At 43.1% G+C, this 14270-nt stretch overlaps 1 protein-coding gene and 1 long non-coding RNA gene across 2 annotated transcripts; both read left to right on the top strand.

Annotated features, from left to right (window-relative positions):
• Window positions 1-3532: 3532 nt before the first annotated feature.
• On the top strand, window positions 3533-9977 carry PRR7 (pseudo-response regulator 7). Its single transcript, XM_086516601.1, has 8 exons — window positions 3533-4432; window positions 4575-4736; window positions 4815-4948; window positions 7433-7603; window positions 7725-7848; window positions 7969-8398; window positions 8577-9561; window positions 9644-9977. The coding sequence occupies exons 1-8, from the start codon at window positions 3943-3945 to the stop codon at window positions 9722-9724; spliced, it is 2577 nt and encodes an 858-aa protein (XP_086372727.1). The 5' UTR covers window positions 3533-3942; the 3' UTR covers window positions 9725-9977.
• A 73-nt stretch (window positions 9978-10050) lies between these two features.
• On the top strand, window positions 10051-13928 carry LOC147454769 (uncharacterized). The gene is made up of 2 exons (XR_015188675.1): window positions 10051-13292; window positions 13504-13928. It is a non-coding gene; the product is annotated as an uncharacterized LOC147454769 (long non-coding RNA).
• The last annotated feature ends 342 nt before the right edge of the window (window positions 13929-14270 follow it).

Genomic DNA, 14270 nt, shown 5'->3' with positions numbered 1-14270 from the left:
GAGAGCCACCTCAAGAACCAACTATTGAAGACCCACCGGAGATCGAGGACTAAGAAGAGGTGCTGCAGCCCGAGTCCATTCTCTGACATGAAGACAAGGTACTAAGAGGTGGTAAGACTATCCGACGATATCTTATTAAGTTTAAGAATTATCCTTTTGAAGATGCTAGATGGATGCAAGGCATACAATTAAAGGATAACCTAAACCTTGTCAATGCTTACAATGCTTCCCAAGAGTAAGCAAATGTACAAAATATTAAAAATGAACAAAGTTTTTGTCTTATAAGACTCTCTTTTTCTTTATTGTGCACAAAAATGAAGTAGTATGCATGCTTAGACCAAGTTTGCGGAGACGGCGCCTCCCAAACACCAAGTAGAGCTTGTCACTCTATTATGGAAGATTGATAGGACTAATGTGCAGGCATGCTTGCGGCAACCTTAAGCTCTCAAGCACCAAATGGACTAGTCATCCATTGTGGAATGATGTTGTAGGGTAACATAGGGATCCTCTACCCGCTAAGAAAAGGACTCATGAATATGCTTTATCTCTTCTACACCATAGTCGAGGACGACTATGATTTCAAGAGAGAGGTAATGTCATAATAATCAATATCTAATTCTCTTAAATGATTTTCTCATGTTAAACTGATCATTTAATATGGGAAAGTGCCAGGGGAGAAAAAGCTAGAATATTGGTTAAGTTAGCAGACCGGCCACAGTAAGGATCCATAGGGGGGGCCATCTACAAAAGAGTCATGTGCAACAATGGGCTAAAAAGACCCTAAGGTTCAGCCCATTAAGACTTCCAAAATGCTAAGGTTGTGTCCAGAGGTCAACCATAGGGGAATTGGATGCTTTGTGTGTGTACAAAAAAGTCTTTACAATCCCTACTTAGGAGGGGGCGAGCCTTGCATGTAGGGGATGAGAGAGAAAGACACACACACACACACACAAGCTCCCTTTACACAAAGGGAATGAGAGACACATGTCAGCTCCCTAGCCCAGATGCCCACAAGGTGTACCCAATTTCCATTGGATGGCCTTGGAGGGGGACCAATGAGAATTAGGCTAGAGTAAATCTAGTTTAATTAATTTAAAAACACTTAATAAAATAACCAATGAGAATTAAGTCCTCTAGAAGACTATTGGACAGTATCCCAAGGGGTCCAATGAGCATTCAACAGCCCAATGGCTTGCCTGATTCCTATTGGCCAGGAGGCAAAGGGGTCCAATGAGAGTTTAGTTGAATTATTAAATTACCTAAAGCTCTCACAAAAGGGAAAAGGGGGACACATGTCAGAAGGCTATCACTTATGCTGCTTGATTGTCATTGGCTAGCACTAGGGAGGTCCAAAGAGAGGACATCAAGAGCAAATAGCAAGAGGGCTCGCCCAAGAGAGAGAGGGGACTGATTTTGCAAAGCATTATCACACACACACTCACACAATCTCATGTGTGAAGTAAAGAAGACTCTCTCTCCTTCTCAAGCTTTAATGCAAAGCTTACCACCTACTCCAAGCTTGTGAGAAGGGAGGCCTACACCAACAACTCTTGGCTTTGTGATGCAAATCCAACCAAGAGCCAAGCTTCAATGCATGCTCATCGCCTCTACCATGCTAATTACTAAGCTAAGCTATGCTAATATGAGTGATTATGTGAGGAGATGTACATCTTTCTTGTAAGAATACTCCTACTTCCTCTCAATCTACTCTCATACCCTGCTAGCTCTCACCATCTTCGAAGGTGTGTGAGGTCTTGGGTCTGAGACCGGGGATAATTGATGTTGTGTTTGCTAAGTGTTTTGCTTAGTGCATGAACCTTTCATCTTCATTGCACTAGCTAGTCTTGAAGGAACACAAAGAATTGTATTGTACAATGTCTCTCTTGATGGGAGAAACCATAATACAAAGCCTTTGGGAGGGGGGACAAGCTCCATGTAAATCCGGTCCTCAACTGTTGTCAATAGCTTAATTTCTCTTTCTTTTGAAAGTATTGTTCATGCTATCTAACTAGGTGTTATGCTTTTTGTTGCTCTCTCCACCCAAGCACTCTTGTAATTCTCATTAGGAATCTATTCTAATGAAATGCCCACTATGTTCATGCTAATTTCAGCTACGCACAAGTTTTTAGGCCATTAAATGTTACACCGAGTCTCTCTCTTTTCGTCCCGCATCTGCCAGAGGGCGCATGCCCTGCCACCTTGCTTTGCATATTTTTGTTACATCCTTTTCAATAGGAAGGATAGTGTCCATCGATTTTAAGGGCAATAAATCAATAGGTAGGGATCGTTTAGGTCGAAATCTTGACGCATAAACATCTCTAGGTGTATCCATCTCACTTTTACGTGATAAATCGGCAATGATCTTACGAACCATGAACAAACTTATGGAATGGAAAAAACAAAAGTGTTTTAATGTTCTCAATAGAATTAAATGAACATATGAGAGACTATCGATGTTGCATACTTCATACGAACCACATATATATGGTTATATAGTACGATAATCAACATACGATACCATATTGGACATGTAAAACATTTTTGCAACATGTGACCATACTTCCTTAAAAAACACACGCAAGTTGCCTCCAAATATGAGTAAATACATGCTAATGAGTGTTAGGAGTATCAAACCAATATACTTGACACTATCAAAGCCTTTGAAAAATTTTACCAGAACGGCGAGGTTGCCAGTATCCTTTCAAAAACCACACAATTATCTTTAAAGTAGGAAGCTTTATGTAGACGAATATGGAGTTTCAAAGAATGGATTTCTTTCTTTTTTTTGGTTTTTGCCATACTCACAATTGTGAGTGGTAGCGTTGCAATAACTCTGAAAATAATGTACATTAAGCCTCAAGGCACCGAGTATCCAGTGTCGAGTAGTGCTTGCTTCCACTCTTCAAAGACGTGTTTTCCTATAGAGTGTATCCACTCACCGCATTCTTTCTCTGTAAACAAAGAATGCATTTCTTAAAGAATTGTGGAGTACTCTAATTTAATGTTCCAAGTAATGTACGTTGTAGGTTTGTATGTCTTCTCATTTATCTTATTTTATTTTTGTATATATCTTCTTCCTCTCATCACTCTGTGTGTCTTTCTTCACGTGCACAAAGCGACTTTGTAGGTGTATTCTCCAGTTATTGGACTCATACAATGTGGGCTGTCATAGGAACCGACCTGTAAACCATAGTAGGCAACTGGTCACTGGAAGACTTTTTTGCAAATGGCATGTGACCGCAGGCTTAAAGCCCAAATGCACGCGGGCAGGCTGCCCCAAAATATCTGCCGACGTGGAAAGAAGTAGGGCAGCGGGCATACTGCCCGTTGCCAGCTGGCAGCACGAGTGCCTCTGGGAAACCGTCTTTGGATTTGGGGCCTCGCGAGCCTATTGTTTTTGATTCTGTGGCCAGGTGGGCAAATCGTGTGCCACGTCAACAATACACCAATCATAGTTTGCCACGCCTTTCTTTTGACGCACTGCTGGCAGCCACATCATCTTTTTCGCTCGTCATGGCTCATGGATTGTCCATCTTTCCGCACATCTTCCAGCGTCTCCATTGCTGGCTTATCGAGCTCCTTTCCTGCCTTTGGTGAAGCAGAGCAGGAACCACGCAGAAAATCTCTATTACCGCGATTTCTGTCCGCCTTCAAGAGCTGGGCCGGCCCTTCAGGCCACCTACTTACAGTAGTCTACGAAGCACAACACTTGCTACCACAGGCTGCGTGCAGATCTGTTTTTATTGCGCATTTCTGTGAACTAGGATTATGCTGATAGCAAGCTGACTTGCTTACCCTTTCTTGCCAGTAAGTTAACTGGTTAGGATTCAATCTTAGCAGCTTTGCTCAGCTATCTTGAGAGTAGACTCTATTGTGGAGTAGAGCAAGGCAAAAGGCGGTTGTTGTGCCCATGTTAGCTTTCACGAGTCTTCCATCCATGACATGACGATGCTTATTGATCAAGATGGGAATTTGCAAGTCAGAGGTTTATCAGTAGAAGCTGGACATGGGAATGTTTTAGATGACGGCAGCTCACGTTCTCTTAAAGGATCTGATGATCCAGAAACAGAAAATGGTGATTCTCGTAATGAAGGCACACAGGGACATAAGGCAGATTTCATAGAGTCTGGTGACACTCTAGCTGATACAGATCATGGCGAACCAGAGCCATGGAAACAAAGTGTTGAGGAAGTGAGGGGTGAGGGCACCAAGGATGACGCCTCCATGGCCAGGAGCAGGGCTCTTCAACAGGCAGTCTCACAAGGAGTGAGACAAGCACAGCTTTATCAGCAGCAAGCTCTACCGCAGCAGCCCTCTGTCATTCGCTGGGAAAGATTCCTTCCACAGCAGCAGCTTCGTGTGCTGCTTGTGGAGGATGATGATGCAACCCGGCATGTCGTTAGTGCTCTGCTTCGAAATTGTTGCTATGAAGGTTGTCATCATTACCCCTTTCCTCATCAATTTGAGCAATATTGCTTTTAACTTTGTTAAGCATGATTTTCTTTCTTAACCTGGTGGTTGGTTAGTATCCAATGACACTCACTGAATGGATGGTAGTTTTGTGCATTTCCCAGTCACATCTGCTGCTAATGGGCTACTGGCATGGGAGCTTTTGATGGATCAAAGCACTAAAGTGGACCTTGTCTTAACTGAGGTTGTCATGCCGTGCCTCTCGGGAATTGGCCTTTTGGCACGAATTATGAGTCATGAACCTCTTAAACACATTCCTGTCATTAGTATGTCATTATATCTTTCTGCCAAAATTTCTAATTACATAAATGTGTGTCCTTGCTAATGGAAGGCTTGCGTGACAGTGATGTCTTCTCATGATTCCATGGGTGTTGTCTTCAAGTGCCTGTCTAAGGGAGCTGTTGACTTTCTTGTGAAACCTGTGAGAAAGAATGAGTTGAAGAACTTGTGGCAGCACATCTGGAGGAGGTGCCATAGTGTGAGTATATGTTCAGATATTGATGCTCCAGCTGGATTTGTTAACGTTTAAGATGTGAAGGCTACTGTCTGTTAGCTGACATGCCGTTATCAGGCTGCATATCTGTATCACACTGTGTGCTGTCTCTGTATTTTTTCTAAAGGATGCCGTATGTCGCAATCTGTTGTTTGAAATTGTCTTCAAATCTCTTACAGCCTGATTCATGAAGGTTCATTAGATAGTGCATGAAATTGCATTCATGAAGGCTTTTTAGATATTGCATGAAATTGCATCGTAGGCACCTGATTTTACTTTCAGTAGTGAAGGAGTGCGAAGGGTGAAAATGGCTGCAATCTTTGAAGATTAACCTGCAAGGTGGTTATATTTATGTAACACCCACGGAGTAGAATTGAGATCTTACTCTTGACCTTCAAATAGGCTGAGGGACTCGGGTCTTTCATGTTTTCTTTTTGCGATGATTACACTATTTATTGACCAGGGTTGTTAGTTATAAATTATGTATCAGAAACAGTTCGAAAATCTTGGTAGGTTATGGGCTTTTGCTATTCGCATGGAAATATGGGCAAGTATGGGGTCTTTATATATTGTTGTCTATGTCTATTACACAAAATTCGATAATCGATGGTGAATGCTTAGGCAAGTGGCCGGGCAAGTAAATAGCGGTGTAGTGTGCGCATTATGACCATGTTAAGGTACTTGGAAGGCCTGATGAGACAGGCTGCTTGAGCTCGATCTGTTAAGTTAAGCATATAGAAGTATAATGTTCACATTGTGATCATCTTCAAGGATCATTACAGGCCTAATAAGACAATGATCGACTGCCTCGGCTTAATGTTAGTCTTGAGTAGCCAGTAGGATGGTGAGCGCATGGTTTGGAGTGGTATGGGTTTTCTAGTACTTAGTGACCTTGGGCATCGAGTGCCCTAGAACATGTCCATTCTTGTACTTACGATGAATTTCTTGGATGCCCAGATTTGGGTATCACAATTGGGATCTTCTAATGGTTTTGCGCTTAGAAGATTGGAATGGAATGTCTCCGTGCAAGTGCATTAGCCTATTGAAATAATTCCTTCATCCATGTTGAAGTATTTATTTGTAATATAGCGATTTTTGCTTAGTTCAGTTTTTGCATATAATCTCCAACTAGCTCCTTTATCTCGCAAATTGGCAAGCTTCTTAACACTGTCTTGCAGCATGTTATATGGAGGCAATCTACGGGTGTGAACTTTCACTGCTTATGTGGTAGTCAAATGCTTATCAACATAAATAACTTGTGCTGTAAATATGTAAGCATCTTGCTGTTCAAACAATTTGCATCCCATCTAGCCTGACTTCAATCCAAATGACCTATTCACCTCTTTCTTTGTGTACAATAGTTCTACAAGCTCTTGTTACAGATGTATGAGCTTGCTTAATTGAGGTCTATGGGAGACCTGAAGGTATAGGATGGTATACATCTGCAATAGTGACCAAGGACCTGGCTGGATGGCAGTTTGTTAGCATAAGCTCTGGTATTCATGTCATGTGTCTGTGCATCATATGATGCTTGTAATATCTACCGAATCGTGATGGCAGATGTTTGGAGGGCCCCTGGGTGTAGCCTGAGATCTCACCCAGTGCGTGCAAGTGCTGAAGTCTCTAGCCCTGAACTATCTGTTTTCCACGGTGTGAAGACTCATCTTCATGTTGTGTGCAATCTTGACCAAGTGGTCCCACCCTGAGATGCATTGCCATTACTTAGTCACATTAGCGGGGATAGCCTCTTCCGGATGTCCTGGTTACCCATATTTGTTATGCATAAGGAGTTTTTGTCCTTGGGTGGCAAGCTGATATTCCCTTTGACTGTGCTCCAGTCATCATAACACACCATTCTAGCCTGTAGGTTGGTCTAAGAGACGTTCTGTCTTAGATGCCCTATCAGCTATCTATCCTTTCTTTCAATTTTCTGGATCTGATAATTCTAATGTGCTCATCTAAAGAATTGTCTAGTTGACACTTTAGCTATGTGCACGAATAGCCAAAAGTATGTTCACCTGGTGTTACACCTTGGGTTTTATGAAGTTGTTTGCCTATAAGATTTCTTTAAATAAACTGCTGTGATGATCCCTTTGAGGAGTTTGATTCGTGTGGTGTGAAACATAATTATAAAATTTCAAATCATCTACAATCCCTTCAAGAACTATGGTGGAAGTTTTGGTTCTTCATGTAGAATAGGATGTTATAGTAGTTCAACTTCCAACGCTTATTTGATTTATGCAGAATTCAATGATGGCATGAAATGCTATGTGCAATGTCTGATGTTTAGGCTTCATAGTTAATGTGAGGTTCTTGGTCTGAATTTACCCTTAAAGTGAAATTATGATTGTAGATAATGCTTTAGCAGAAGTGAATTATATATCTATGCTCAGGCTGGCAAAAGAACATGACTGCTGAAAGTTTTCCTCTCAATTGTTTTTTAACTGTGAAATTGCTTGGCCTTGTCAGTCCAGTGGCAGCGGTAGTGGGAGCAGGAGTGGAAGCGGTAGTCAAACTCAGAAAGCTGCACAACCTGATGTTACTGGAGAGGCAGATAACTCTGGAAGCAATGATGAAAGTGATAATGCCAGCAGTGAGTTGAATATCGGAGGTGGAAGTGACAATGGAAGTGGCACCCAGGTAGGAAATTTAGTCTTCTTCAACTGAATTGCTTGTGTCTTCCATATCTAGCTTTTAGCCAGTAGATAGCAAGTGGTGGGTCTTTTGGGTGTTTACGTGTAACTTGCCCTGTTGGTTACAGAGCTCATGGACCAAAAAAGCAATAGAAGTTGAAAGCTCCCATCAAGGTGTTCCTGGTGGACTACTGCTGCAGCTAAAAATTGGTTGTGTTCCTGGCGCTCTTAATCAAGAAGCCAAAAATGATGGTAAGAAACTAGGTGATTCATCGGTTGAGCCCATCTTTTTCTTATTTGGCATTTGGGTAAAAGAAAGCAACAATCAAAATCTGAACATAGTTTCCTTTCTTTATTGCTCTTCATTGGCAGTTAGTACAAATTTAGCAGAATCTCAAGGAGTTGTAGCTGAGGTTGGTTTGTTTAGCAATGACAAAGGGCACGGGGATTCAAATGAAGACATGGTATGTGAAACAGCTGTCGTTGGTAGGGACAGCAGACATCTTGATGCCAGCACTGAGGGTGTCTCTTTTGCGGACAATCGGCAAAGGGCATCTTTGGTTAAGGAGATTCCTAACAAAGAAAAAGAGGGCGAAGAGGAGCAGCAGGCAGAAAGTGAGGATGCTGGTGAATTCACGGAGAAACATGCAAGTAATTCACCTAGCTCAAAAGACAAGACTCCCTCTGATTCTAGTTCGCCATCCCTGTTGAAACTCAGCCTGAAGAGGCCTTGTCCACCCGAGAATGACGGAGAACATGAAATCAGAGGATTGAAACATTCTTGTTCATCTGCCTTCTCAAGGTTTGCCCCTCCCATGGTGCAATGCGCTTCAAAGAAAAAGAAAGGAAAAATGAAAAACGAAAATTTTGGGGAGTTCTCCATAAGTGCGTATTTGTCTAGCTACTCATTTGAGTGGGTCGGTTAGGGTGTTGATTCTATTTTTCAAGACCTGAGATTGAAAGAGCTTCTTTGATTTCAGGTACCAGAATAGTGGTCACATCACTCCCTTATCTGGAGGAAATGCCAAGACACACGCGCCGCCTACTCCTTTTGGAGACCATTCATTTGTGCAAGGAAGCTCTGTTGGTAGTAGTAAACCCCAATGCAAAGCTCTCTCATCACAAGCTGATAGAGCCAAAGGTGGAAGTGATGAACAGATGACATCATCTTATTATAATGGTTTTTTTCATGTCAGTGGCAATCAAGATAGCAACGTCCCTCATAATTTCTCGATTGGACAGCATGGTGGTGCAGCTTCCTTTCCCAAGGACGAAGCTTCACACCGAGCTATTGGCTCAGCGATGCAAATGCAATTCCCTCCTCCGGCTGCCATGTCGAATGCCTTCGGTACCGGCAGCAATGAGCCTGTTTCTGATTCAAATCTCCCTCCTCATTGGGGCCCCTCGGCTGAAAAGGTAGAGGTTCAAGAGTTCCATCTATCCTATAGGCATAGCCAAGGTCATCATAATTCACATGCTAACCAGGACCCTCACGTGCATCACCATTCTCACCATCACCACCATCACCACCACCATATTCAGCATCACTACCACCACCATCAAGACGAACTCCAGCAGAGGGCAGAAGTGCCGCAACTGGAGGACTCAACACTAATCACCGGAGCATCTGCACCCAAGTGTGGATCCTCTAATGTGGGAAAAGGGGTGGAAGGGAACAATGTGCAGTGCGGAAGTAGTAATGGCTATGGGAGCAACGGAAATGGGGCAGTTAGTTTGAATGGAAGTGCTTCTGGAAGTAACAACGGAAGCAATGGCGGGCAGAGTGCAGCTGCAGAGCCAGCTGGAGTAGGCAATGTTGATGATAGTACACAGCCAGGGGGGCTTAGTGGTGTGACAGCTGCCCATCAGTCTCTCCTTGGCCCAGACCAAAGTCGCCACGCTCGGAGGGAGGCAGCTCTTACCAAGTTCAGGCAGAAGCGAAAAGAACGCTGTTTTGAGAAGAAGGTGACTTGTTTGATTGATTTAGTGTTGAAATCTCACTTTTCTGGAAACTATGTCCTTAAATTGTCATTCATCTGGTGAGCAGGTGCGGTATCAGAGTCGGAAGCGGCTGGCAGAGCAACGTCCTAGAGTGCGAGGCCAGTTTGTACGTCAATCTGTAAAATAGGGAACTGGATGGGGCCTTTAGCGAACCTTGTAGAAGATTGGCCCTTCCCATTACTTCACTTCTCTTTTTCTGTATGGAGCTTTATCCTGAGAATCAGTATTGGCCAAATGGACAATATTGTTGTGTGAAATGGTGGCATGCAATGTGGCCCTGCTGATGAGGGGCTGCAGCTGAAAGAGGAGTGTGAGGGAGTTAGTGTAATACTTTGCTGGATACCTCAATATTTTATAGTCTGTCGATCGCCGTTGGTGAATAGATTGCGCAATGATGAATGGGTTGGGGGGGGGGGGGGGGGGGGGGGGGGGGGGGGGGGGGGGGGGGTATGTGTGGTGTTACCCAACACTTACTCGTAGATGTGTGTGTCTGCAAGGAGCATGGGTGATTACCGCCCCACATTCTTCAAAATGCTCTGCTTGACAATCTTGTGTGGTAATGAGATGTAATAGAACAGCTTAAATGAGATTTCCTACGTTCTAAAGCCCTTTCAAAATAGATGATCAAGTCTTGCTAAGATTTTGGAGTACTGTCCAGCAATTCTTGGGGGCCACAACCAACCCTGAAAATTGAAGGTTGCCGTCTCAACCTTCTGATCAACTCTCGCTACTCTCTTGGAGTTGCACATTGGAAAGGGCAAGCCAAGTATTATTGGCCTCCACACTTTGAAGGCCACCCGGAGGTGTAGGTCTTCAGTTTTCCATGAAGGTCACAGATATATATAGATACATTGGAATTTATATTGTACCTACAGTTTTGCATGGACAAGGATCGGGACCATGGAGATAGGCAAATTATTAGCCCTAGAAATGAACTCTTAATTTCTTTAGACTATTCTCTCTTCATCAAATCTTCTTTTGCTTTCTTTAAGAGTCGATTGTCAGAATACGTACATCTACATTGCTGTCATCTCCTCAAATTTCAAGTTTCTAGGGCTGCTGCCCAATTTCCAGGAGTAGAGCCTCTAATAGCTTGATCCCCAAATTCCCCAGATTGAGCAGGTTGTTGACTTCAATTGCAACAGAACTAGGAGCTACTGAGTCGTGACTTGTAGAGATTTTGCAGGCTTAGACCTCCAGTAGCTAAAACCTATTTCGAATCTTTAATCCAGGGTTTGACTAAAACCATGCACAATTTTGCTAGTGTTAAAACCTCACGACTCTTCATATTGGAGAGAGAGAGAGACTGAGAGAGAGGTTACAGCTCTAGCATCGCTTGGAAAATCATGGGCAATTGTATGAGAGAGAGAGGGAGATGCATTCAAAAATTAGGATTCAGTGCCCAATTTTCAGAATCTAATCATGATACCGCAATCTGAGAGAGAGAGATGCAGACACAAAGTGAAGCATGTGTCAAGAGAGAACAATAGATATGTAGAAATGAATCGATCTGTGTGGGGAAAAGGAGATGTATCATGGAATGAGATTGTGTGCGCGCTTGTGTGTGTGTGAGAGAGAGAGAGAGAGAGAGAGAGAGAGAGAGAAGAAGAAGAAGAAGAAGATTTATTATTAACATTGAAGGTCAAATTCGACCTACGGGATTGAAGGGACATGTGATGCTTTAACATTGTGGCAATGAGAGTTGCAATTGAGAGCTCACACTCTTTGGTGGGAGAGGAGATTGCGCAGGTCTCAAGTGATCGATTGCTAAGGGAAGCGAATTCTGTTGTGAGCAAATGCTGAGCACTCTAGTGGTTTGTGGTACTCAGATTGCGTGAAATCTTCATGAAAAATGTAAGTTACAAGTTAATTACCTTGAGTTTGTCTTGCTCGTGAGCTCGAGCAGCATCAACAAAGGTTGGTGCCTCAAGATTGCTTGACCCGGGGTTTGAATTCGCAACCTTGAGGCACTAGTTAAGCCTTTGAAGGCATTGCTTGGGCCTCTCAAGGAAGACTTCACGACATCTGAATACCGTACACCACTAGAGTGCTCACATTCGAACTTGCTTCCTCCACATTTTCACCCACGACTTAAACCTACACACTTTCCTCTCCTAGCCAAGTGTGGGCTCTCAAATGTGACACTCATCATCACATTGTGGGGTCTCAAATCTGACTCTCATCATGACAATCCTGGAGCTTTGAAAATGACTTAACAGCCCCATACATAGTGCATCACATGAATCTTTGCTCGCATAGGTCATATTGTGATGAATCTTTGCTCCCATAGGTCATATTTGACATCCAATGATGATAATAATCTCTCTCTCTCTCTCTCTCTCTCTCTCTCTCTCTCTCTCTCTCACGCACACACTCAATTTGATTTTCTGCATCTCTCTATCTTTGTCTCACTCTTTTACATATACACTCGGATTATATCCTATACAATGCGTCTCGGATTATACCATGTACAATGCGTCTGCTTTCCTCCCACACTAATTCGTTTTTTTTTTTTGGTACCCACACATTGGATTGGATCCACAAGGATTGTATCACTTTGGTCTTATAGGTCATTTTGGCCTTTTGAAGACGTTAATGTAACATTACATTCTCTCTCTCTCTCTCTCTCTCTCACACACACACACACACACACACACACACACACACACACACACACACACACACACAGTCACTTCGTCTGTCGTTGACTGCTTCATCTACCTACACACATACTCTTGAGCTATTGATGTAGCAAGTAGATATCTTGTCTTGTGGGTGAGTACCTTGAGTCTATACCTTGCACTTCTTATCAATGAATAATTGTGGCTTTAGTTATGCGTAATGGACCTGTTGAATATAGTGTTTAGAGGATGTCTACCGTGAGTTTATACCTTATAAATCCCTTATTGGATGTAATTGTGATAGGTGAGCTTATCCCTTCCTTGGCTCTAAGAGCTTTTGGAATCTTGTCTTGTAATTGGGTGTAATCATTTTACTTGACCGGTTGGAAACTTGACGGTGTAGGGAAAGGACACTAAGAGTCCTTTCTCGGCCGTCGAGAGTCGGGAGGAGGGGGGCTTGCAGTGAAGCCTGAGCAGACTAAGAGCAGGTAACGACGCACGCGATTGGCCAGACAGTTTAGCGACAGTTTCAAATTCCTGGCGCTGATGTGGTAGCAACTCAACACATTCCGCCTGCTGAGTTGGAGGTCCCTCATCGTCCGACGGCTGGGTAAATTTCGTATGCTGACATGGCGTGCATCCAAGCCCTGCAATACCACATTCCGCAGAAGAATGTGCAGTAGATGGAGGGCGTAGATTGACTGCCCCCCGACTCCCGACCTTGACGGGTTGGAATTGGCCACCTTGCTTTAGCCCCACCTTGGGTGACTCACCTCTTGGTGCTAATTTACCTAGTTCTAATTTTGAATGGACTGCCCTTTAAGTTAAAAAATGATCTTCCCTTCTTGGCATGCTTCTGTCGAGCCGTAACCATGCTTACCTAATAAGCTGATGCATCGGGCCCGATGCCGACTTTCAATACACCTTGCTCCTTGCCGACACGCTTCCCTCTCAGGATGGAGAGTTGCTCAGACATGCAAGCCAGGAATGATGACCCCTTGCCTTGCCTTGTACCGATAGCGCATTGATTGAAGGTCCTATTGTAGGCTGACAAGCTCTTGCCAAATCATTCAGGTACTGGATTTCACTTCCTTATTTGGTTTGGGTTTCAAATCCACACACACACACACACACACACACACACACACACACACACACACACACACACCCACACACACATATTTCTAGTCAGCATATGTGATGTATGGCTATTTATGCTTTGTCTTGATGGAATGGGCTTCACACTCTTATAGTGATTGTAGACTCATACTCTCTCTGTTGGCAGGTACATATTGAATAAGCTTGGTTTGACTGGACTTTGTGGAGGTGAATGCCAACTTGTTAAATTGTGCGCGCCAGGTGTGGCCATACCTATCAAGCATCATGCTGATGTGCTTTGTGCTACTTCATGCCACACCATTACCCCTTCTTCCGTCATGTAGACTTTGGTTCTTTCTACTTTCTGCCTTTCTGCAAGCTGAGAAAGTGGTTGTGGATTTGGTTTAAAAGAGTGATTAAGTTGGGCATTGGGTTTGTTGTCCTGTTTTGCAAATGAAATTTGTTAAACCTGGTGAAGCAGACTTTCTCTATCATTGGACATCATTTAATGTGAGGGTTATTTCCTTCACTTGGACTTGGGCTTACATGTTCAACTAGGCTTATATTGATGTGCTACTAGGTTTTTATGGTGCTTATGGATCCTTTTTGGCTCACGATTTTTTATTGGGCTCGTACTTTAAAAAGGCTTGACTGATTAATCTTACTGAATGACTTTTTTTGATACTCATGTAGCGGATGCCTATTGTTGTCTGCAATCTGAATTAGATTTGATCCTAGTTGTGCTACTGAGGGTTTATGCTGCTTCTGAAAATATACTAGCTCATGATGGGTTGGCTGTTTTTTGACATGATTGATCTGGTGGATGTTTTTCTTAATACTCTAGTAAATGGTGGAAATGAATAAAGGAGGAATCATGCCCACTACCTTTGGTTAGAGGTTTACTTCTTTGTTAAAAAATTTGGCCTGAAAAGAAAAAAAAGGGGCTCAAACTTG

This window comes from Adiantum capillus-veneris, chromosome 7 (genome assembly GCF_014529385.1).
Source record: "Adiantum capillus-veneris isolate H3 chromosome 7, ASM1452938v2, whole genome shotgun sequence".
Lineage (NCBI taxonomy): Eukaryota > Viridiplantae > Streptophyta > Polypodiopsida > Polypodiales > Pteridaceae > Adiantum > Adiantum capillus-veneris.
The sequence above is the reverse complement of the archived record's forward strand: the minus strand, read 5'-3'. Positions and strand labels throughout refer to the sequence as shown.